Raw genomic sequence first — 18,789 nt, 5'->3', positions numbered from 1 at the left:
CCGCTGCGCAACACGCGAGCCCCACGACTAGGATCTGGACTAGGATGGCCAACCGTTTCTACGCTGATGAGCAGCTAGCTCCCTTTAACCAACACTTCCGAGTCAGTATCGTCGCATATATACCCTGACGGCATTCAACATGGCAGCTAGCCAGACTAAACTTTCCGCTTTGGTGGGGTACACCGGTCTCGTCGGAAGCAACCTCCTCGAGCAGCGCACCTTCACCGACACTTACAACTCTAAGAACATCAAGTCCCTTTGTGGCAAGTCCTATGACGAGATCTACTTTGCAGCCTGCCCCGCGGAAAAGTGGAAGATCAACCAGAATCCTCAACAAGATCTTGCCACCCTCTCGCAGCTTCGCGAAGTTCTTTCAACCGTTCAAGCCAAAGTCTTCGTCCTTATATCTACCATCGACGTATACAACCTGGCAAAGGACGATCAAGACGAGCAGACCGACCTCTCCACCAGCATTCAGACTCATCACCCCTACGGAAAGCATCGATATATGTTTGAGCAGTGGATGGCGGAGCTTTTCCCCCATCTCCTGATAGTACGCCTGCCTGCTCTTCACGGGCCCCACCTGAAGAAGAACTACTTGTACGATCTTTTGAACAATAATAATCCCGAAGCTATCAAGCGCAACAGTTGCTTTCAGTGGTATGACCTGACAAGATTGGAGGACGACATCAAAACAGCTTTGGCAGTCAACTTGACATTGGTTAACCTTTTCCCGGAGCCAATCTGGACGCATGACATCTTGAGGGTTTTGGAAGAAACCCAGGCAGTGACCCCCGAGGTGAGGGGACTGGATTTCCCACTTGATGGCATCAGTGGGGCCCTTGCCTTCTAGGCTCAGCGCGCATATGCTAAAGACTGTTCACACACATATGTACACACACTCTAGGTGCTGGGCAAGGTGCCGCAGGTGGGCGAAAGCGCTCCGGGGATTGTATACCGCATCCAGACCAAGAATGCAACCTACTTTGGGTCTACTGTGCCCAATTACATCTACTCCGCATCCCAGTCGATTGACATGATCCAAAAATTTGTGAAGCATCACATCCTTGCCGAAAAGTTTGTCATCTCGAACATCGCGTGGTCATGGACAGATGAAGCCGAGAGCAATTCGGTTCTTCGGTTTCTCAGCGAGTCGGGCGTTCGCCAATTGGAGATTGCTCCTACAAAGATTTGGAACTCGTGGCCTGAATGTCACAACGCCCTGGCGGACGGCCGTGCAGCCGAGTTTGGCCGCCTCTTGAAAGAGAAAGGATTTTCAGTTCCTTCATTTCAGGCGGTTCTCTTTGATCGCCCTGCGTGCCTGCTCCTAGGAAACGACGAGCAGCGGACCGCCTTTCTCGATCACATGAAATTCGTCATCGAACTCTGTAGTACCATTCATCAGAACGCTTCCGAAAGTCATAAGCGAACTCGCCCCGCTGCTATCGTTGTTGGAGCTCCGAAAAACCGTCTGAGGCAGGGCAAGACTGAAGACGAGTGCCATAAGTTGGGCGATGAAATCTGGTCCGCTTTAGCCATGTACGCCGAGTCGAGAGGCGTCGTCATCTGTCTCGAGGCGAACCCCCCTCAATACGGTTGCGACTATCTTTACAATGCTGTGCAAGCCGCGGCCGCCGTCCGCAGAGTCGGGCATCCGGGCTTTCTGCTTCACGTCGATCTAGCTTGCATGACTTTGGCAAAGGACGACATATTCTCGGTCCTTCAAGAGGCGAAAGATATAATCTTCCATGTCCACATTAGCGAACCATACCTGGAGGACTTCAGCAGACCCCAATGTGACCATGCAGCTTTTGCGACGCTTCTGAAGAGAACCATCTGGGACCGCCCCATCAAGTTGAGTGTCGAGATGAAAAACGGTGAAGACAATATTCAGCGTGTGAAAACCGCAGTCCACCTTGTGAAAGATATATACTTTGGTCTTTAAGTCCGTAGAAGACTGCATATCTATTCACATCGGTGTCGCGGAGGTATACTGTTTTGAAACGCACTGACTGGGAGCAGTGAACACCTTCTGGGTATCGGAGGACGGGGCACGGTTGAATGAAACGTGGATTTCGTAAACGCAAAAGTTGCCTAATAACTCGAAATCGTGGCAAAATAGAGTGCGGGGAGCTCTTTCCACTCGCTTCACCAGAGCAGAACTAAATCACAATGTGCGGTCAACGGCCAAAGATTCGACAAAACCGTTTGCAATGGGAGTTTCTGGCTAACGTATTAGGGTTCGTTGGAGGAGATCCTTGCGGAGCGGTTTTTATCGCGTGCGCACTCAGTCCCGAATGCCGCGTTCACGCGTATCACGTAAGCATCAAGATCACGTAAAACCGCGTATGTATAGATGAGGTTGGTGGCACTCTTTGAGCATAGTACGGTCGGGTGAGAGTTAAGCTTGATCAAGAAAGTCCGCTATAAGTTAAGCGTATCAATCCTCATACGGTGGCGCACAGAAGGGAGAGGTGTGCGAGCAAATATCACCAGCTTCGTAGCGGTGATTCTGACGGAGACAAAGTTCTCAGATCCATAGCGACCGAAGCCAGCGCTCCAGGCTGGTTCACTGTCAAGACGTGGCCAAAGCAAGACGGCAGCCTTAGAAGAGGAACGTAGCGGACTCCCTTTCAGACATTCGACATAGATTCACCACAATCAACATGCGCGATCCTCCAAAGGTCATAGGCCTGAAGCACCCGAACCAAGGGCCAGCGCTGAAGAAGATTACAGAGATAGTGTCAGATCAAACCAAGGGAGCAAATAACAGCCCAAACAGCTCCCTAATCGCGAGATCTCAGTCGCCTCCAGTGGTACCCTTGGAGAGACTGTTGTCTCGGCAAGAACTAGCTTCCCGACATGCACGGAAGTTATCCATCGCCATTGTTGGGGGTGGCTGGTATGGGTGCCACCTCACAAAGGTGCTGCTAGAACAAGGATATGAAGTGACACTCTTCGAGCGGAATGCCAAGTTATTCATGGAAGCATCACGTTGGAACCAGTTTCGGCTTCATCAAGGCTTCCACTATGCGCGCTCGGCAAACACGCGAAGCGAGACTTTGAAGGGATTTCGATTAATGCGTGAGACATATCCGCACCTGACAAGTTATATACACGAGAACCTGTACGGCGTCGCAAACGACAGCATCTTGGATTTGGGAACTACAACCCAAATCATGCGAGCCAGGTGCGTCCGTCTTATCGATAGATACAAGCGACCATGAACGCTTTTTCTCCCCGTTCTAATCTTTCCCTCACCTTGCTCCCAATCATAGTGGCTTAGCTTTTGAGCTCGTAAACAATGGCGACTACAATCTGAGGAATGTGCAGGGTGTCCTTCGATGTTTTGAACAAAACTTCCTGCCAGTTCGATGCCAAGAGTACTTCACCAGCTTACTTGGTTCAAGCGTCAAGTTCAACACTGCCGTAACTAGCTTTGAGGAGAGAGAATCCGGCGTCTTGGTTAACGGGCAGCAATTCGACTTCACCATAGACTGCACGTATAATCATATGACATCCAGTCAGCGCATTCCCTGCTACTTTGAGCCTTGCCTCACATTGCTCTACCGATCGACGCACCACCATACACGACCGGCGAGCTATACTATCATCGATGGCGATTTCATCTCTCTTTTCGAGTACCGCGGCGAAGACGGTCAGCTTTTGTATACTCTAACAAGCGTGCCACACACACCACTGGGGCGCTTTGAAAAGGCGGCCGACGCTGAGGCTCTCATGAAAACGTTTACCGAGGAGGACGCGCAAAAACTCCGACCGCTCTTTGAAGAACAGGCGCAGCACTTTATACAGGGATTTAGCGAGGACTACCACTACGCTGGGCACTTTGTCTCGTGCAAAACCAAGCTAAAAAGCAGCTCTGCGAACCGTGAATGTGTGGAACACCATACTGCACGCACAATTTGTCTGTTCGGAGGGAAGATTACTGGCGTTTTCCACGCCGAGAACATGGTGATGCAGTGGCTCAAAGAACGCACGCGGCCGCAGCGCGGACAGCTAAGCTCCTCATCTCAACTGAAAGGGAAAGCGTTGATAGTGACCAGGTCTCGCCAGCGGACCGCATGGGGGAAAGTGTTCGGTGATGACTTCGCGGAGAAGTTCGACGTGTCCCATCTTGCTGATATCGTCGGATGCTCTTTCGATACGATATTATGCATCCTTCCCGATGGCTTCGTGCATCCCCGCCATCGACGCATCGCTCACGAGGAAACAGAGCATCAGGCAGATGATCCGCAAGAGCAAGAGCGGTACTATGCCGAGACTTTGAAATCTCACCTTCGATACGTTAATTGCAACAGATTTTTCCTTGTTACATCTATGAAGGACGGCAACGAGGTGCAAGGGGAGCCGCCAGAGCAGCTCGTTACCGATGACTTCCTTCCTCTCAAAGAGGGAAGTGCGTCATCAGGTAGCTTGCTCATAGAGGCATTTGTGAGGAAGCAGTTTCCCTGCAGCCTCATTGCAAGAGTACCCAACCTTTATGGCGGAGATCTGGATGCGGCACTGACGCTTATCACGAGTGAAGTCGTCACGGAGCAGCAACCTTCCAGATTGTACCAATTCTACCCGATGGCACGCTTATGGCCGGATCTCGAGATAGCCAGCGCTGCGGGTCTCAAGACTATCAACCTGGCACCGGAACCGATACTCCTAGAGGATATTGCAGAAACCCTCTGGAGTCGCAATGAAAACCATGTGCATCGAAGCGCTCCTCGCCACGGGCCCGCAGAGGAGTTGTTCCCATCCCAGTTGCAGACTGCGCATGCGGCTTTGTGGGGAATGGACAAGCCTTACTTGATCCCCAAGAACGATACATTGAGCGACTTGAAGCGGCACTTGCGTCGAAAACTTGCATCGACTCTAGCCGTGAGCAACTCGTGTTGGTTGCCGGGTCAGGATGTGATTGCACTCCATATACTATCGGCTTTCGGCGTTTCGAAGCTGTCGATCGACCCAACACGAATTTGGCCAAATTGGCTGGAAATAGACGAAGTATCTGCCGAACACTACGCGCAGGATCTGGCGACGAAGGGATTCTCAATAGTCAGTCTCCATTCCATTCTCGCGTTGAATGACCCATTGAACCTTCTGGAACCAAACGAGCAGCAGGAGCACTTTATCGAGCTGGCACAGTCAGCTTGCCTGCTAGCTCGTTGGCTCGGTGCCAAACAGATAGTTCTATCGAATCGGAAGGAGTCGGGTGCCGCACCACCAACAACACACAATTACGAACTGGGCTGGGATTACCCGACTACCGTGGCCATATTCCGCGAGATCGCAGAGTTTGGGGAGCGTTGTGGAGTCACTGTGTGTGTAGAACCGGGGATGGTCTATGGCGGAATGACATTCCTCCTGACGGTGAAAGAAGCCGACAAATTGGTAGCCGAAGTGAGTCGTCGGAATCTGCGACTTGCCATAAATATCGCAAACCTTGCACAGGAGACTGGGGACATTAGCGACTATTTGGCTGTCTGTCGGGAGATTTGCATTTCGGAGGCAGACCTGGGTGTCACAGCGCAAGGCAGCCCTGGCCAGACCCAAAGCAAAATCCACCGCCGATTAGGGAACCAAGAGCATTCGGCAGGACTGTTTGTTTTGAAGATGCAACAACAGAGCATAAAAAAGCTGGCGGAGTCCACCAAGGCGGTTTTGAAAGAATTCATTCAGTATAGGGGACCATGTCAGTAGGGGCAGCCTGGGAATACGCATATATGTACACAGTAGTTATTAGCCTTTCCCATCCTCCCCATTCCTCCCCATATTCAAAAAATGAGACTTCTTTGACGAAAAGGCCATATCATCAGCACACTTCAGATTGACATCGGTTCACACTTCGTCGTCATTCAATTGCGTGCTTCTCCTCGCCAACGGCACTTCGTCAAGTTCTGCATCCGACTTCGACTGTCGTCCCAACCTTCTCGGCGCACTATGCGAGGCGGAAAAGCGCGGTAATACACTTAGGCAGTGCACGAAGACTTGAGGCTCCTTGTACCACACCAGACCGCCAAGGGCTAACGAGTAACCATAGAGTTGGAGCATTGTAAAAGGAGTGCTCCAAATGATGGAGGACACGACAACGAGTATCATGTCCTTGCCGACCCCAGACAAGCAGACCACCAATGAGGATGTTTTTCCAATCTGCGTGCATGCGTGGGTGTGCGAGACGTGAAGCGAATACTTCAGTACTTCTTCCCTGATACGGAGGTTTTAAGCCAGCCCAACTTACCAGCAATACGAGCGATATGTTCAGTGCAAACGCCACGTAACCGTTGGCTACCAAGTTAACTGCTCCGACGGCGGCAAAATACTTGGATGTCAAGGTTGGATACTCAAAAATATAAAAGGCCACCCCATTCATGACTGCGCAAATCTAAAAGAAGGAAGATGATGTTGTTTCAAAGTGCCCGAAACTTAGGCTACAATCCTGTTGAGTTTCTTACCGGCGCAAAGTAGTAAAGGGATGTCAAAGGGTTCATGTCGTAACTGCTGAGCAGTTGTTGCATCAGCACCAAGCGTACCGCTTCAGTGAACGTGCCCCCAAATTGAATAAAGATGCCTATCCAAGAAAAGGCCAACTCCCCGAGGGACGCAATGAAAACGCCGGAAACGATAACAAGCACCGGCAAGAGCACCGCTCTGTTTGGCTTGGAGACGCCCAGAATCCACGAAATGACCAAGACCATTACGGACGTGCTTGACTGGGATTCGGATATAGGTTTTGTAAGACAGTTGGCAATAGCGGAAGATTCCCGTGGTATTCCTTCGTACAAAAAGTATTGGCCTACCTTGATCATTTGAATGAAAGCTACAGATAGGTACATGTACGCGGAGTTGCACAGGATCAAGCTGATCGAGAAGGACAAGCCTATTGGCAAGACCGCTTTGACATAGATCGCCGGCGACATAGGGGTATGATCAACTCCTTGCAGCATGTTTGTCGTTCGGTATAGGATCTGGGTGGCACATGTTGCGAAGGCCAAGTGGAATGTCGTCAAAAACATCGGAAACGCTGCAGAGTGGATTGCGAGAATATGCTTAGCTTGGGTTACACATCAATCAATGCCTACACTTTTCTCAATGCCAGCCTTTCCATCCTTCAACTTACGGAAAACTTGCAAGACGGATTTATTATACAAAATCAGGCCGCTTGAGCATGCCACCCAAAAGCTAAGGGGCAAAGAGACCCATTTGTTCACTCCACCGCGTCCAGAGGACTGTCCTTTATAGAACGTACCACACAAACACCGCGGCCGGCACGCGGCTCAAGGCCCGCTCTTCTTGCGTTTCCCTGATGACTCTCCCATCTCCAGATTCAGAATCCCTGTGGTCGCGATCCGGCGGCAGGACAGAGTACTTCTGCGGGTTCTCGCGGTTGGACATCGCTTTGCTCAAGGATGGAGCCTTTGGCCTGGGAAGGTCAAGCGCGCGAGTAGAGCAAGTCATTACGCGTAAATCGAGCAACGAGCGCGTTCAATCCGCAGTCATCATCCAGCACACTGCTGGGGGAGATGTTCGCGTGCTCAATTCCATCGGGAGCTCCTTTGAATATATCCTACGTCACTGCGATCGCCTCTCTTCCTTCCTTCCGCTCACTCACTTCTAGTCGACGGTTGATCAACTACAAACGTTTCCCCAAAGCGGTTTGACAATGAGTCGGCTTTGTAGGTGTGCGGCGTCCCTCAAGGGGTATTTGCCAGTTATAGGGGGGTTCACAATCATGACGGTGTTCTTCACCTTACTCCTTACGCTATTCGCGCAACGCCCGGAGAAGTTGCTTCGTATCCTTCCCGGATCCGTAGCCGACCACTTCAACAGGACCGACAAAGCAGCAGATACACGTCCCTTTGAGGAGTTCGAGTGTCTCGGCGATGAGATAACGTCGAACGGCTACAGGCGTGGGTTCCGCTTCCATGTTTATGACGTACCAATGGAACTCTATCAACCTGTCTTGGACCGCAACCCGCCGTACTTGGATCCAAATGATGGGTGAGTTTTCCAGGAGCTTTCCGTTAAGAAAAGCCGTTGCATACGCGTTACACTCAACCGTCCGGCAGTGAATCCCATCATTCGGCAGAGGTGTACATCTGGAAGTATCTGAAACTGCATCCTTGCCACACGAGTAAGAGAAGCGAGGCAGATGCTTTTGTGGTCCCAGTATTGGTGAGCATGCCATCATTGATAATTCGGAAGCGCAGGAGCTCATGCCTCAGCGGTAATTTCTCATAAAGGGCATAGGGTCTAATATGTGGGGCCCTTCCGATCACAGCGACAAGGGTAAGTTGCTCTTCTGCTGAACGCCCTCGTGTGGATTGGAAATTTACACCGTACTGCAAAGTATTCAAATGGGTAGCACAGCAACCGGAGGCAGAGATTTTCAAAGGGCACGATCATTACGCGTTGGTATGTGAACAGTTTGTATGTGTATCTGAAGTTCTCGTCAATTGAAAACCTCGATTCTCTCAGGGGGAGGGCGCTTTGGCAAATCTGCGCAGCCTCATGCCCAACATAAACTACATTACGCCCGAAATCTGGAGTCTTCCTGTGGGCTTGACGGGAACAGACGAGAGACTGTTGGATGGAGAAGTATTTCGACGAGAACGAAACAGCATTATTATATCGTAAGACTCTCTCATGGCGCCGTTCACGAGGGAACAATATGCTTTGGACTATCCTTCTCATTTGTTCTCATCAGATACCCGGATCCACGATTCGCCAATATGGGGGAAGCAGAAGTAAAAGAGCACATTTCCAACCATGATAAACTCGCTGTGTGGATCGGGACAATTCCTGCGAATGCAGCAGCGTGAGTGTACCAGTCTCCTCTACGTGCTGGTATGATCTATTATATTGACGGAATCGTTATCAGCATACGGCAAGCTGTTCTAGATCAAATGGCTGATAGGAACGCGAGGCACAATGACACGCTGGCAGTGCTCATGACCGAACGCAGAAAAATTTCCGATGTACCAGCGGTCAACGATCGTGGCGTTTTCGGACCGAGCACCGCCGGAGACATCAGGACAGCACGCCGATCGTTCTCATTATTGATGGGGGGGACAATTCCGGTAATTTGAGGGCATCTCTCAGCAGGGAGATGCGATCTTATCTTATCGGGTTACCAACACTGACTCAACATTCTCAAACCGCCTCGGACTCTCCCTCAGGTGATGATCTGTGACCTGTGCATCCTCCCATACGAGGATTTCGTGGACTGGGAGTCGGTAGCGATTTTCATCCCTGAATCCAAGATCTTCGAACCCGGCTATAACTTTGTGGACGAGCTGGCTAAGATCCCACAGTCAAGAATAAAAGAGATGCAAGAAGCTATGTTGCGAGTGCGCAGGCACTTCATCTGGCACGATGGGCCGTCACAACCAGGAGATGCTATGGACATGATGGTGCGACAACTTGCTCGAGACGCAGTCGCCTTGCGTCGCTTCAAACGCTTTGCGGTAGACGCGTTTGCAAGGCGACAGCACAAACCCGCACCTATGTAGTGTGACTGCATGTGATGTAGTTTATCGTGAACCGGAGAAGTAGCTACTTAAGACTTGGCCGTTAAACTCTCTTGCATTGTTTGTCTTCCCTGTATGCTACGCTTTGGTGCTCTGTTCGCTATTTTTCTCCCTCCGTGCTCTTAGCGGTCGAATTCCTTCACTCCTTACGCGGGGAATCATGGAGACTGCTGAGTGCAGACCTAAAAGGTTAAGCCCGGCTTCCCTTCGTGTCCACTCCCACTCATCGAATAAATGCGCCCATGTTAGTCAGGAGTGTATTGGCATCGAAGACCACACGTTCCCGTGTGGCAAAGCCATGTTTGAGAGATCTGAGCTGTGGTAGGTGGTAGCGTCGGGTGATGAGGGTGTGTATAGAGCTGCACTTTCATATTTGCGGATGTGCATTTCGTTCACGCCTTGGCCGGCTCCCATTCATAATACATTGCAAGGTAAGGAAGGCGGATGATGATATGGGGGATTCAGGGCGCCAATTCCCGAAATGTACCCACCGCACCAGAACCGTTTAAGACTGACTTACAGGATCCCCTCAGGATTCAGCTGTCCGGAACGCGGATGTGTCGATGGTCAACTGTCGAAGACGGAGGCAGCGCATTATGTAAGTGCTCTGCGCCACCTGCGCCACATCCAATCACAGCTCTGCCCCGTTCGCAGCAGCAGGCCGAAGTCCACTACTCTAGACGCTCTCCAACTTAGTTCGAACCTCAACGCAAAATGCCCATCCATATTTCATCCACTCTTCCCGAACTGATCTCGCCAACTCAAACATGGCAAGCATACGAGCAGCAACAGCTGCAGCCGAGCTGTGATATGGTTGACGCTGTCTCCGCCACTCAGCAGCCCGCCTTGCTGCCCCGCGTTCGCCACATGCAACAGAATGTGACCTTACTGTTTACACCCGCGTTGGCCACAGGCGTCGTGCCTGGGAAGGGTGAACTATACATTGCTGAAACGTGAGTGGGAGCAGCGGATGGATGGTGGTTGCAGTCGGCAGGCTGGAGTGGGAACAGGAGACCTAGTTATCCCGGGAGATGTGGAGAGACGGTCAGGGCGTAAAGGTTTGCTGGATAAAACCAAGCATGGGGCATGCTTGCCCTGATTGCGGGAATTGCATAACATTAAGGACTAGCAAGCTTGATGAATTGACTAAGGCGACGGACAAAACGGCGTCCTTTCGTACGTGTTGGTATCCCCGGACTCAAACTGAAACGCCTCCTACACCTATTGCAGACAAATTGTCTTCTTCAACCCGTCGACATCTATCTGCATAGCCATCGACTACCCATCAATAGGCATCCATGCCGTCTCTCGACACGGCGACGATGTCACTGGCGTCAACATCCCCCACATATACGCACAACTTGACTCGGCAACCGTCAAAACTCACTCTTTACCCACTGCCGTGATCGAATCTCAGAGGGATGCCAATGGCAATGTTACCAATCCAAGCGCAAGAGCGGAGGAAGAGGATGAAGAGGATGACGAGAAGGTGGAAGAGGACTCCACACCTGAATTTAGGCTAGTTCCGGATGATGTTACTGGACGTAAGTTGCGGCTATTATGTTAACTTATACCGAAAGCCACAGTTGCTTACTCGTGATCTGTCATTCCAGTGGACGCACTATACCAAGCCATCTCCTCCTGCGCAGCCCTCCACCCGGACCCAACAGAAGTAGGGGACGACCAAGACGCCGACGAGGAAGATTCAAACGATTGGTACACGACGCCTGAATCGGCACAAGAGCTCAATGACCTGCAACAAGCGGCGCTGGATCACCTCAGCTCGGTGTTTGCTGGACCAAACCCGTTTTCGCAGCAGGCTCAAGAACAACAACAACAGCAGCAACCGCGGGAATCGGCGCAAGAAGATCAGTTTGCCGATGCTGAAGAAGATATGCAGCGGTGATGGGGCTGCGGTTCTGCAGCAAGTGGACCTTTTCCAATATCACTGGGAGCCTTTGATAGTTCCGCAAAGCAAGCATCAAATCATGATACATCTGTAGCTAGTGGGGAAGACGGCAGTACTAAAACTAGCGTTCCTATTTCGCGATGAATGTAGACAGATCTTTCAACCCATGCAATTGCACTGTGGGATGTGCGGACATCACAATACGTAGGCGTTTCTCAAGGCTTCAGACACAGCCGCGTTGGACACGATCAAGCGAAGTGCCCCTCCGATTTGGTTATTGCATCTTTTGATAAGTCCTGTCTGCAAATGCTACATGTACTGCATGCTTCCGGTACTCCAATTGGGTGTAAATCAGCTATGCTGTTAGCTTCATTTACTTCAAGCTCAATGGTCTGTCGGAACACCCTCTCCTACTCGGGTATGGGACCACCAGGCGCTCCTTCATCTTGCGCCTTGCCGCCACTCGAGCTCCATGAATATGTACTCACGAAACACTTTACATAACATTCTCAGAAAGTGACGACAGGCCGGCAGCCCTCCCAGCAGCGTCTAGGGGTTATCAGAACCGCCGAGGGCCATCCTAGAGCAGTCTGGTTCTTTTCGTTGGACCGCCGGCATGTGGGTCGCCAAGCAATAGGTGAGTTATAATACCTCCCTTCAGGCTGCTATGCAAGGATATGGAGGTGATTTGAAGCCAAGAATATTACGTGAAGCGCTTTTCCTTCATCACTATCTTGCAGTACCAAAGGTGGAAGCGCGTCGTTCTGCTCTTTCGCGCCTCAAATGACCATGCCTGTCGATAGAACTTGACAGCGGTCTGAGCGGGTAACGGTAGGAAATGAATTCCGGCGGAATGTACTGTATGTACCATGGATGCGCCGCGCCGTAAGAGCGCCAAATGGAAGGATCCACAAACGCCAATAGATTGCCGTTCATCACCAACTATGGAATCAAATTTGGTGTGGAACTTTCGCATATTTGGATTCCTTCCGGCCCGGGAATTCGGATCATCGTATCGGATGTCGGAAAATGGTTCATCGAAATTATCGAATAGTCTGTTTGGGGTGGTCACTGGTGACGGTCCGAATTACTGAGGTTAGCGTCATGTCTAATATGTGCGCAAAAACTCGAGAACATCGATAGGAAGATCGGGAACGCCCGGGCGAACAGCATACGCCGTGCACTGTGTTCAGGCGTTGGGCTAAAGGTGATGGGCGACACTACCGTTCTTTGCCCGACCTCGCCGGTCTCATCGATTGGCAGCTGAGACTTGCAGCTCGATCCGCAACGGAATACGTTGGATGAACTTGAATGAGACGTTGCGGCAAGGCATTTTTGTGCTTACCGAAAGCCGCAACCGTACTGACCGCGAGGTGTCCGGTGTTGTGGGTGGTACATACGCACCCTGCATGGATCATGATCGCAGTGTTCGCAATCCGCAATAAGCGGATGGAAGTTCCCGATCTGATTATCTGAGCGAGTGTCTGTGAAGCTTTAATAGGTCTACGTTCTCCGAGGTATATAAGCCAAGCGATGTCGTTGTTGCCCCAGTTTTGCTCTTCATGCTCATCACCGAATCCTCCCCAGTTCCACCATGCGCTTCACAGGATCAATCGCGCTCGCGGTGCTCACGGCAGCCTCGGTCTCGGCCTCTCCGGTCTCCCATGCCCAGTCTTACACGGTGAAGGAGACCCACCCCGTGCCTGCCAAGTGGACTCAGGTTACTCGTGCACCCTCCGACCTTGTTTTGAAGTTCGACATTGCGTTGAAGCAGAGCAACTTTGATGAGCTTGAGCGTCACTTGTACGAGGGTATGTTCGGCTTAGATTCTCGCAGAATCAGGTGTTTGTTTTTGAAGGCTGACGATTTCTCTTGTCATCCAGTCTCCGACCCGGAACATCCGCGCTATGGCCAGCACTTGACTCAAACGGAAGTCCATCAGCTTGTTCAGCCCTCGACCGGCGCGTCGAAGGACGTCCACGACTGGTTGGCTTCCCACGACATCTCCGCCGATAAGCTCGGCTACTCCCACGCGAAGGACTGGATCAGCGTTGAGCTGCCCGTCACCACCGCCGAGCGCATGCTCCAGACCGAGTACCACATCTACATGCACGAAGATGGCACCGTCGTCGTCCGTACGCCGAGCTGGTCCCTCCCTCAACACCTCGTCGACCACATCGACATGATCTCCCCCACCAACTCCTTCTTCCGCCCCGCTACCCGCAGAAAGCCCGTGAAGGTCGTGGAAACTTTCACAAAAGAACACGCCCATATTCAGAGTGTCGGTCTCCTTCCTGGTCGGGATGCCGTTGTTCAGAACTGCAATGCCACCCTGGTTACCTCGTTGTGTCTCCGTACCCTCTACGGGACCCTCAACTACAAACCCCAGGTGCCTGGCGTTAGCAAGGTTGCCTTGGTCAACTACCTTGGTGAATCCAACAACCGTAGCGACACTCGCCGGTTCCTTCAGATATCCCGTCCCGAAGCGGTCCGGGCAGCAGACACATTTAAGGTAGGACCCAAAACATAGTGCCAATGTTGCAGAGCACGCAAAACTGACCCTCTCTTCTCTCCTCCTAGACGGTGATCATCAAAAACGGAACTGACCACCAAGGCCAGGAAGGCCCTGAGGCATTGGACGCCGGCGCGGACCTTGAGGGAAACCTTGACTCGGAGACGATCCTCGGCATCACATACCCCGTCCCTCTCACCGCCTACAACGTCGGTGGTTCTCCACCATGGAAGAACGACACCAACACTCCCACCAACACCAATGAGCCCTACCTCGACTGGTTGCAGTACGTGCTCGCCCAGAAGGATCTTCCCCAGGTGATCTCCACCTCCTACGACGACGATGAACAGACCGTTCCACTCTCGTACGCCAAGAGGGTCTGTAATACCTTCGCCCAGCTCGGCGCCCGCGGTGTCTCCATGTTCTTTGCTAGCGGCGACTCCGGAGTCGGCGGTGACGACACCTGCATTTCGAACGACGGCACACGCAGGAAGACCTTCTTGCCCGAGTTCCCCAGCTCCTGCCCCTATGGGACCTCCGTCGGAGCCACGAAGAACTTTGCCCCCGAGGTCGTTGCCTACGACGAGAGGAACGGATTCAGCTCCGGGGGAGGTTTCAGCAACTACTTCAATCGCCCTGAGTACCAGAAGAACGCAGTCTCCCCTTATGTTAAGGCCCTCAAGTCCAAGTACAAGGGTCTGTACAACAAGCACGGCCGCGCCTACCCCGACATCGCCGCTCAAGGTCAGAGCTACCTCACCGTCTGGAACGGCACGGTTGTCCGCTTGGACGGTACCAGTGCTGCTACCCCCGCGGCTGCTGCCATCTTTGCGCTGGTCAATGACGCTTTACTTGCGGCTGGCAAGAAGCCTTTGGGTTTCTTGAACCCCTGGCTGTACAAGTCGGGACACAAGGCGTTCAACGACGTTACCAATGGTACATCCCTCGGCTGTAACACGGATGGGTTCCCCGCCGGCAAGGGCTGGGATGCTGTCACTGGCTGGGGAACCCCCAACTTCCCTGCTATTAGGAAGGTGTTGGGCGTGTAAGGGTCAGTCGGATGATAGATGGATAGACCAGAACATGTAACAATCAACCTCACCCTCTTCTTCCCCAATTCCATATGGGGAGAACACAATACCACTAGACGATCAGTAGGTTCTCTTTAAACATGCGCATTAGATGTATGGACAAACTCCTCCTGCCACATTCTGTTAAGACTATATGTTTTCTGCCTTTGAGATAAGGTTCCGTCGTTGCCGGTGTGCGGTGTTGACTGATCCGGCGTATCTTGACCCGGCGAGATACGCCGGTGTTAAGCTGGTGCTAACAACATGTGCCATGGTATTGTGGCGCTCAAGGACTGGTAAGGTGCTCTGGCACAGCCCGGATGCGCGATATCCAGAAGCATACTGTACTGACTCTTTTTCGTTAACCCCGTGAGCGCCATTGGCACTGACTGTGCACATGTTGTGGCGAACTCGATGCCACCACAGCCTCAAGCATGACCGGAGAAGTTCAAATGCGTAGGTGTCAAGATGTTTACGATTGGGAACATTACTCCCTGAAAGCATTACATTTGTGTATTGATAATACATAGAAACACATTGCTTTGTGTTTGATGTTCCTTTGGGATGGCCAGCCTTGGAAATAATCTTTCAAGCCAGGTTTCAATCTCATTACTGGTTGATTCCCTGGTAGAATACTGGCTCATAACCAGTAATGAGATTATCCAGCCAGGGTTCAAGCCAGCAATGAGATTATCGTTGCGTTCCCTTCGTATACGGTTTGCACCCATGATTGTCACGCTTGTCCTTGTATACGATTCGCATAGGGCTTCTAGATTCATTTTTCGAGACGATTAGCGATAGTAATGCTCTCATTACTTTCAGCTGTTGCGACTGACCTCTTGCACGAGGCTAGGTTTCGCATTTCCGAGTCGAACGGCCTGCCAGGTGTTCCATGCAGTGATCTCTCATGTGGCCCACTGTTTCATTAGGAAGTGCTCGAATATATTCGTGCACTTGCTCGTAATATGTATCCACGATTCCATGATTATTGAGGAATGCCACCGGTGGTTCATCCTCAGTCTCAAACCAGCGCAACATATGTTCGTGGTCATTCGTGATAGCGTCCGTACAGGCCACCCCGAATGTCCGGCAGCAGCCTACTTGAATATCCTTCGTTGTGCAAAATCCTCCGTTACACCCGATACTCACGGCTCCGACAGGGTCATCCCCCTTCACAAGCTTGTAATAGCGGCTCTCGTACTTAAGCGCATAATTCGTCATTATATTAAACTGCGAATACCGTTTCGTTGCGATCTCAGCGAAAGCTTGGTCAAAGGTCATGTTCCAGATGGTAGCAATATAGTTTCGCGCATTCTGAAATGTTTCTCGCCGGTACCAGATTGGCATTCGGTTCGGATACATAAAATCTCCGAGGGCTTCCTCGTCCATATGGAGGGCACCCGCATCACCCGGCCACAAACCAGTTCGTTTTGCGGTGGATTTACAAATGACTCGTCCATCAGCGTCGAAGACTCCTGATTCCGGGTGCAGGAAGGAGAAAAGACTGCCGTCCGAGTCTATCACTCCAATATAATCACTATCCGTAAACCGATCCAAATGGAAGGTTGCCCATTGTTGCCGATCGTAGCCCGGATTGCGTACGCCTCCCCATGCCTTGCCCGTGAACATCATTTCATGATTTGCGGGAAGGCCTTCGTATCCAATAGAGTAGCTGGCGGAAAGGCAGTCGCCGACGTTGTGATCTCGTTCATTTTCATCGTCAAAGACTAATTTCACCTCGATCGCAGCCCTATCGACAAACATCTCCATTGTCGGAAGCAGCCTAACGCTTCACAATTAATAAACCCATAGCAAGAGAACTGGGGAATTCAGGGCCAAAAGCTTACCCATCATTGAGCCTTCCAATGTCACCGCCAAAAGTACGAACAGCTAGGGTCAGTTTCCGCACGATCGGTGGAAAAATGTAGCCGGCGAAGGCTAGCTCGGCAACCCATCGTTGCGCCAAATGAACATCATCAAGTTCAATGTAAGAGCGTTCGTAGAGCTCAATGAAAAGCTGTTCAATCCTTTCCGGAAGGGTTTCTCCCGTACCCTTCCATGATTGGAGAAATTCGACGAGTTTCCCACTTTTGGCGAAGAGATCCGTCTCGGCCTGTAGGTCTGCAAGCCATGAGTGAGGATTACGTTCTTGCCTTACCCAGGGACCTGAGAAGGCCACGTGAAGTCCCGCATCCCATAAAAGACGCTGGAGACTCATCAAGAATTAGTACTCTGCGATCCAGGAAATGGAAGATCCGGGAAGTACTCACCTGCATCGCGTAGCCACGCCAAATATCAGAAACACGGCCATGAACTGTGATAGGCAGTAGAAGCGCCCATAACGCTGAGTGAAGATGGAGGGTAGCTTGAGCGTTATACGGAGTCAAAGTATTGCGGGGAATGAGCAGAATTTCATTTGGCGATGGCCTCTCAAAGTACAAAGGCAATGGTCTTGTGAGTCGGTAGATGGCATCCACATCGGGATCGTGGTTGGCAAGCGATTGAATTACTCCTATTTTCTGTGCGTCCCAGCTTCCCAATAAGCCTTCGTCACTCGTGGGGATTGTCGAACCGTTCTTTATTTGCTCCAAAGGGAATCCGCGAGGCCAGGCGGTTGGGGCACCCATAATCGGGTAGGGATTGAGCGCTTCCGCTGCGAAATTGGGCAAGCTGAAAATTCGTGTACTGTCGTTCGGAAAGACGATGCCGTCTCCTACAAGCTCATTGTCATCGTCGAAATCCCACACCTGCTGCGCGCCATGCGTGATTGCCCACAAGTATCCAACATTCTTTCGCCCGAAATGGTTCCAAGGAAGCGAGTCGACAAAAGGAGACAAAGCGGCCCACTTTTCCTGATATGCGGTGGTAAGGTAGAAGATGTTGGCGGGAGCTTCATCGATAGCATAGCCTTTCGGGCCTTTACGATCGGCTACGACCACCATGCACCATCCGGGAAGTAGGCCTGCTGTTCGCTTTACCGCCTCTGACGGAGTAAAGATGGTAGTTACTACTGCCCAAAGACGACAATTTACTGGCGCTCCGCTGGCGAGAACCGTTTCCAAGTCCTTGTGGCTGGCCGGGCCTAGCAATCGGACGGGGCGCGTATCACGAAAGTTGCGCACTCGAGCTCCGGAGAATATCGACCCCGAGGTGGCTGTTCCACTGCTGGTGAAAACGGTGCCCACTGTGGAGTTCCGCACTATTGTGGAGCGATGTCGCAGCAGTGAGGATTGATTGGTCTTGTCACGAACACACGCAAAGATGCCTTACCAATATACGGTGAATATGTGGCCAGGAGCACGAAAGACATCAGCGAGCCAGCAAGTGCACAAAAGGCAAGGCGAAGCTGACTCGCAGAGATACGGCTCTTCACACGCATCGTATGGTGCCTTGGTTGGGTCAGCGGAGGGAAGACGACGACGGGCAAGCAACTTCCTGGCCGACCGGTATTTGGGCTGCGCTCCACCTAGGCGGCGGCAACGTGAAGATATTTTCCAAGCAAGGTTCGTTTGACCAAATGGAAGAGGACAAAACGCGTGGTTTCCCCTCTTCAAAAACGCGTTGCTATTGTTTGGGAGGATGGGCATTACGCGTCAACGCGGGAGGGGGCGAGAATGGAATGTTGCCCGCCCCCTCTGCGTGCGTCCCGATCGGGCCAACTACACAGTAGGCCCACGCCGAGCAAAGTAATGCCTGGGTCCTGTGTGGGAGATGGCCCGAAATTTTCTTCATGAGTGCTCTGCGAGATGCCGGCCTAACCAT

At 51.7% G+C, this 18,789-nt stretch overlaps 7 protein-coding genes across 7 annotated transcripts; 5 read left to right on the top strand and 2 right to left on the bottom strand.

Moving 5' to 3' along the window:
- The first annotated feature begins 82 nt into the window (after positions 1–82).
- On the top strand, positions 83–2,200 carry EV422DRAFT_544794 (xylose isomerase-like protein). The gene is made up of 2 exons (XM_053071423.1): positions 83–799; positions 908–2,200. The coding sequence occupies exons 1-2, from the start codon at positions 140–142 to the stop codon at positions 1,943–1,945; spliced, it is 1,698 nt and encodes a 565-aa protein (XP_052921544.1). The 5' UTR covers positions 83–139; the 3' UTR covers positions 1,946–2,200.
- Positions 2,201–2,394: 194 nt separating this feature from the next.
- Positions 2,395–5,828, top strand: EV422DRAFT_279253 (uncharacterized protein). Its single transcript, XM_053065943.1, has 2 exons — positions 2,395–3,190; positions 3,279–5,828. The coding sequence occupies exons 1-2, from the start codon at positions 2,667–2,669 to the stop codon at positions 5,707–5,709; spliced, it is 2,955 nt and encodes a 984-aa protein (XP_052921543.1). The 5' UTR covers positions 2,395–2,666; the 3' UTR covers positions 5,710–5,828.
- Positions 5,829–5,847: 19 nt separating this feature from the next.
- EV422DRAFT_571546 (DUF250 domain membrane protein) lies at positions 5,848–7,401 on the bottom strand (the record flags this gene model as incomplete). The annotated part of the gene is made up of 6 exons (XM_053073005.1): positions 5,848–6,159; positions 6,248–6,391; positions 6,462–6,719; positions 6,807–7,060; positions 7,127–7,188; positions 7,256–7,401. 6 exons carry the CDS (start codon positions 7,399–7,401, stop codon positions 5,848–5,850), a joined length of 1,176 nt encoding a protein of 391 aa, XP_052921542.1.
- A 113-nt stretch (positions 7,402–7,514) lies between these two features.
- Positions 7,515–9,857, top strand: EV422DRAFT_544783 (exostosin family-domain-containing protein). The gene is made up of 8 exons (XM_053071422.1): positions 7,515–8,007; positions 8,076–8,181; positions 8,250–8,295; positions 8,357–8,421; positions 8,485–8,639; positions 8,714–8,824; positions 8,888–9,086; positions 9,186–9,857. The coding sequence occupies exons 1-8, from the start codon at positions 7,670–7,672 to the stop codon at positions 9,516–9,518; spliced, it is 1,353 nt and encodes a 450-aa protein (XP_052921541.1). The 5' UTR covers positions 7,515–7,669; the 3' UTR covers positions 9,519–9,857.
- Positions 9,858–10,224: 367 nt separating this feature from the next.
- On the top strand, positions 10,225–11,793 carry EV422DRAFT_544780 (regulator of volume decrease after cellular swelling-domain-containing protein). The gene is made up of 3 exons (XM_053071421.1): positions 10,225–10,489; positions 10,767–11,080; positions 11,150–11,793. The coding sequence occupies exons 1-3, from the start codon at positions 10,251–10,253 to the stop codon at positions 11,440–11,442; spliced, it is 846 nt and encodes a 281-aa protein (XP_052921540.1). The 5' UTR covers positions 10,225–10,250; the 3' UTR covers positions 11,443–11,793.
- A 1,187-nt stretch (positions 11,794–12,980) lies between these two features.
- On the top strand, positions 12,981–15,191 carry EV422DRAFT_544778 (peptidase S8/S53 domain-containing protein). The gene is made up of 3 exons (XM_053071420.1): positions 12,981–13,256; positions 13,329–13,957; positions 14,026–15,191. Exons 1-3 carry the CDS (start codon positions 13,040–13,042, stop codon positions 15,004–15,006), a joined length of 1,827 nt encoding a protein of 608 aa, XP_052921539.1. The 5' UTR covers positions 12,981–13,039; the 3' UTR covers positions 15,007–15,191.
- Positions 15,192–16,688: 1,497 nt separating this feature from the next.
- Positions 16,689–18,566, bottom strand: EV422DRAFT_279122 (uncharacterized protein). Its single transcript, XM_053065942.1, has 3 exons — positions 18,298–18,566; positions 17,298–18,226; positions 16,689–17,233 (listed from the first exon to the last, which is right to left on the bottom strand). The coding sequence occupies exons 1-3, from the start codon at positions 18,404–18,406 to the stop codon at positions 16,871–16,873; spliced, it is 1,401 nt and encodes a 466-aa protein (XP_052921538.1). The 5' UTR covers positions 18,407–18,566; the 3' UTR covers positions 16,689–16,870.
- Between the last annotated feature and the right edge of the window lie 223 nt (positions 18,567–18,789).

This window comes from Fimicolochytrium jonesii (assembly GCF_025526975.1).
Source record: "Fimicolochytrium jonesii strain JEL569 chromosome Unknown EV422scaffold_35, whole genome shotgun sequence".
In the NCBI taxonomy this organism is placed as follows: Eukaryota; Fungi; Chytridiomycota; class Chytridiomycetes; order Spizellomycetales; family Powellomycetaceae; genus Fimicolochytrium; species Fimicolochytrium jonesii.
Note: the sequence above shows the minus strand (reverse complement) of the source record. Positions and strands in the feature narration are given on the sequence as shown.

Coding starts and splice junctions, on each gene's coding strand:
- EV422DRAFT_544794 (XM_053071423.1), top strand. CDS start 140: ATGGCAGCTAGCCAGACTAAACTTTCCGCTTTGGTGGGGTACACCGGT. Junction 800..907: donor CCCAGGCAGTGACCCCCGAG/GTGAGGGGACTG, acceptor CACACACTCTAG/GTGCTGGGCAAGGTGCCGCA.
- EV422DRAFT_279253 (XM_053065943.1), top strand. CDS start 2,667: ATGCGCGATCCTCCAAAGGTCATAGGCCTGAAGCACCCGAACCAAGGG. Junction 3,191..3,278: donor ACCCAAATCATGCGAGCCAG/GTGCGTCCGTCT, acceptor TCCCAATCATAG/TGGCTTAGCTTTTGAGCTCG.
- EV422DRAFT_544783 (XM_053071422.1), top strand. CDS start 7,670: ATGAGTCGGCTTTGTAGGTGTGCGGCGTCCCTCAAGGGGTATTTGCCA. Junction 8,182..8,249: donor CTTTTGTGGTCCCAGTATTG/GTGAGCATGCCA, acceptor TTTCTCATAAAG/GGCATAGGGTCTAATATGTG. Junction 9,087..9,185: donor TGATGGGGGGGACAATTCCG/GTAATTTGAGGG, acceptor ACTCTCCCTCAG/GTGATGATCTGTGACCTGTG.
- EV422DRAFT_544780 (XM_053071421.1), top strand. CDS start 10,251: ATGCCCATCCATATTTCATCCACTCTTCCCGAACTGATCTCGCCAACT. Junction 10,490..10,766: donor GAACTATACATTGCTGAAAC/GTGAGTGGGAGC, acceptor CACCTATTGCAG/ACAAATTGTCTTCTTCAACC. Junction 11,081..11,149: donor TCCGGATGATGTTACTGGAC/GTAAGTTGCGGC, acceptor CTGTCATTCCAG/TGGACGCACTATACCAAGCC.
- EV422DRAFT_544778 (XM_053071420.1), top strand. CDS start 13,040: ATGCGCTTCACAGGATCAATCGCGCTCGCGGTGCTCACGGCAGCCTCG. Junction 13,257..13,328: donor TGAGCGTCACTTGTACGAGG/GTATGTTCGGCT, acceptor CTTGTCATCCAG/TCTCCGACCCGGAACATCCG. Junction 13,958..14,025: donor GGGCAGCAGACACATTTAAG/GTAGGACCCAAA, acceptor CTCTCCTCCTAG/ACGGTGATCATCAAAAACGG.
- EV422DRAFT_279122 (XM_053065942.1), bottom strand. CDS start 18,406: ATGCGTGTGAAGAGCCGTATCTCTGCGAGTCAGCTTCGCCTTGCCTTT. Junction 18,227..18,297: donor CACATATTCACCGTATATTG/GTAAGGCATCTT, acceptor GCTCCACAATAG/TGCGGAACTCCACAGTGGGC. Junction 17,234..17,297: donor GGCGTGGCTACGCGATGCAG/GTGAGTACTTCC, acceptor ATGAGTCTCCAG/CGTCTTTTATGGGATGCGGG.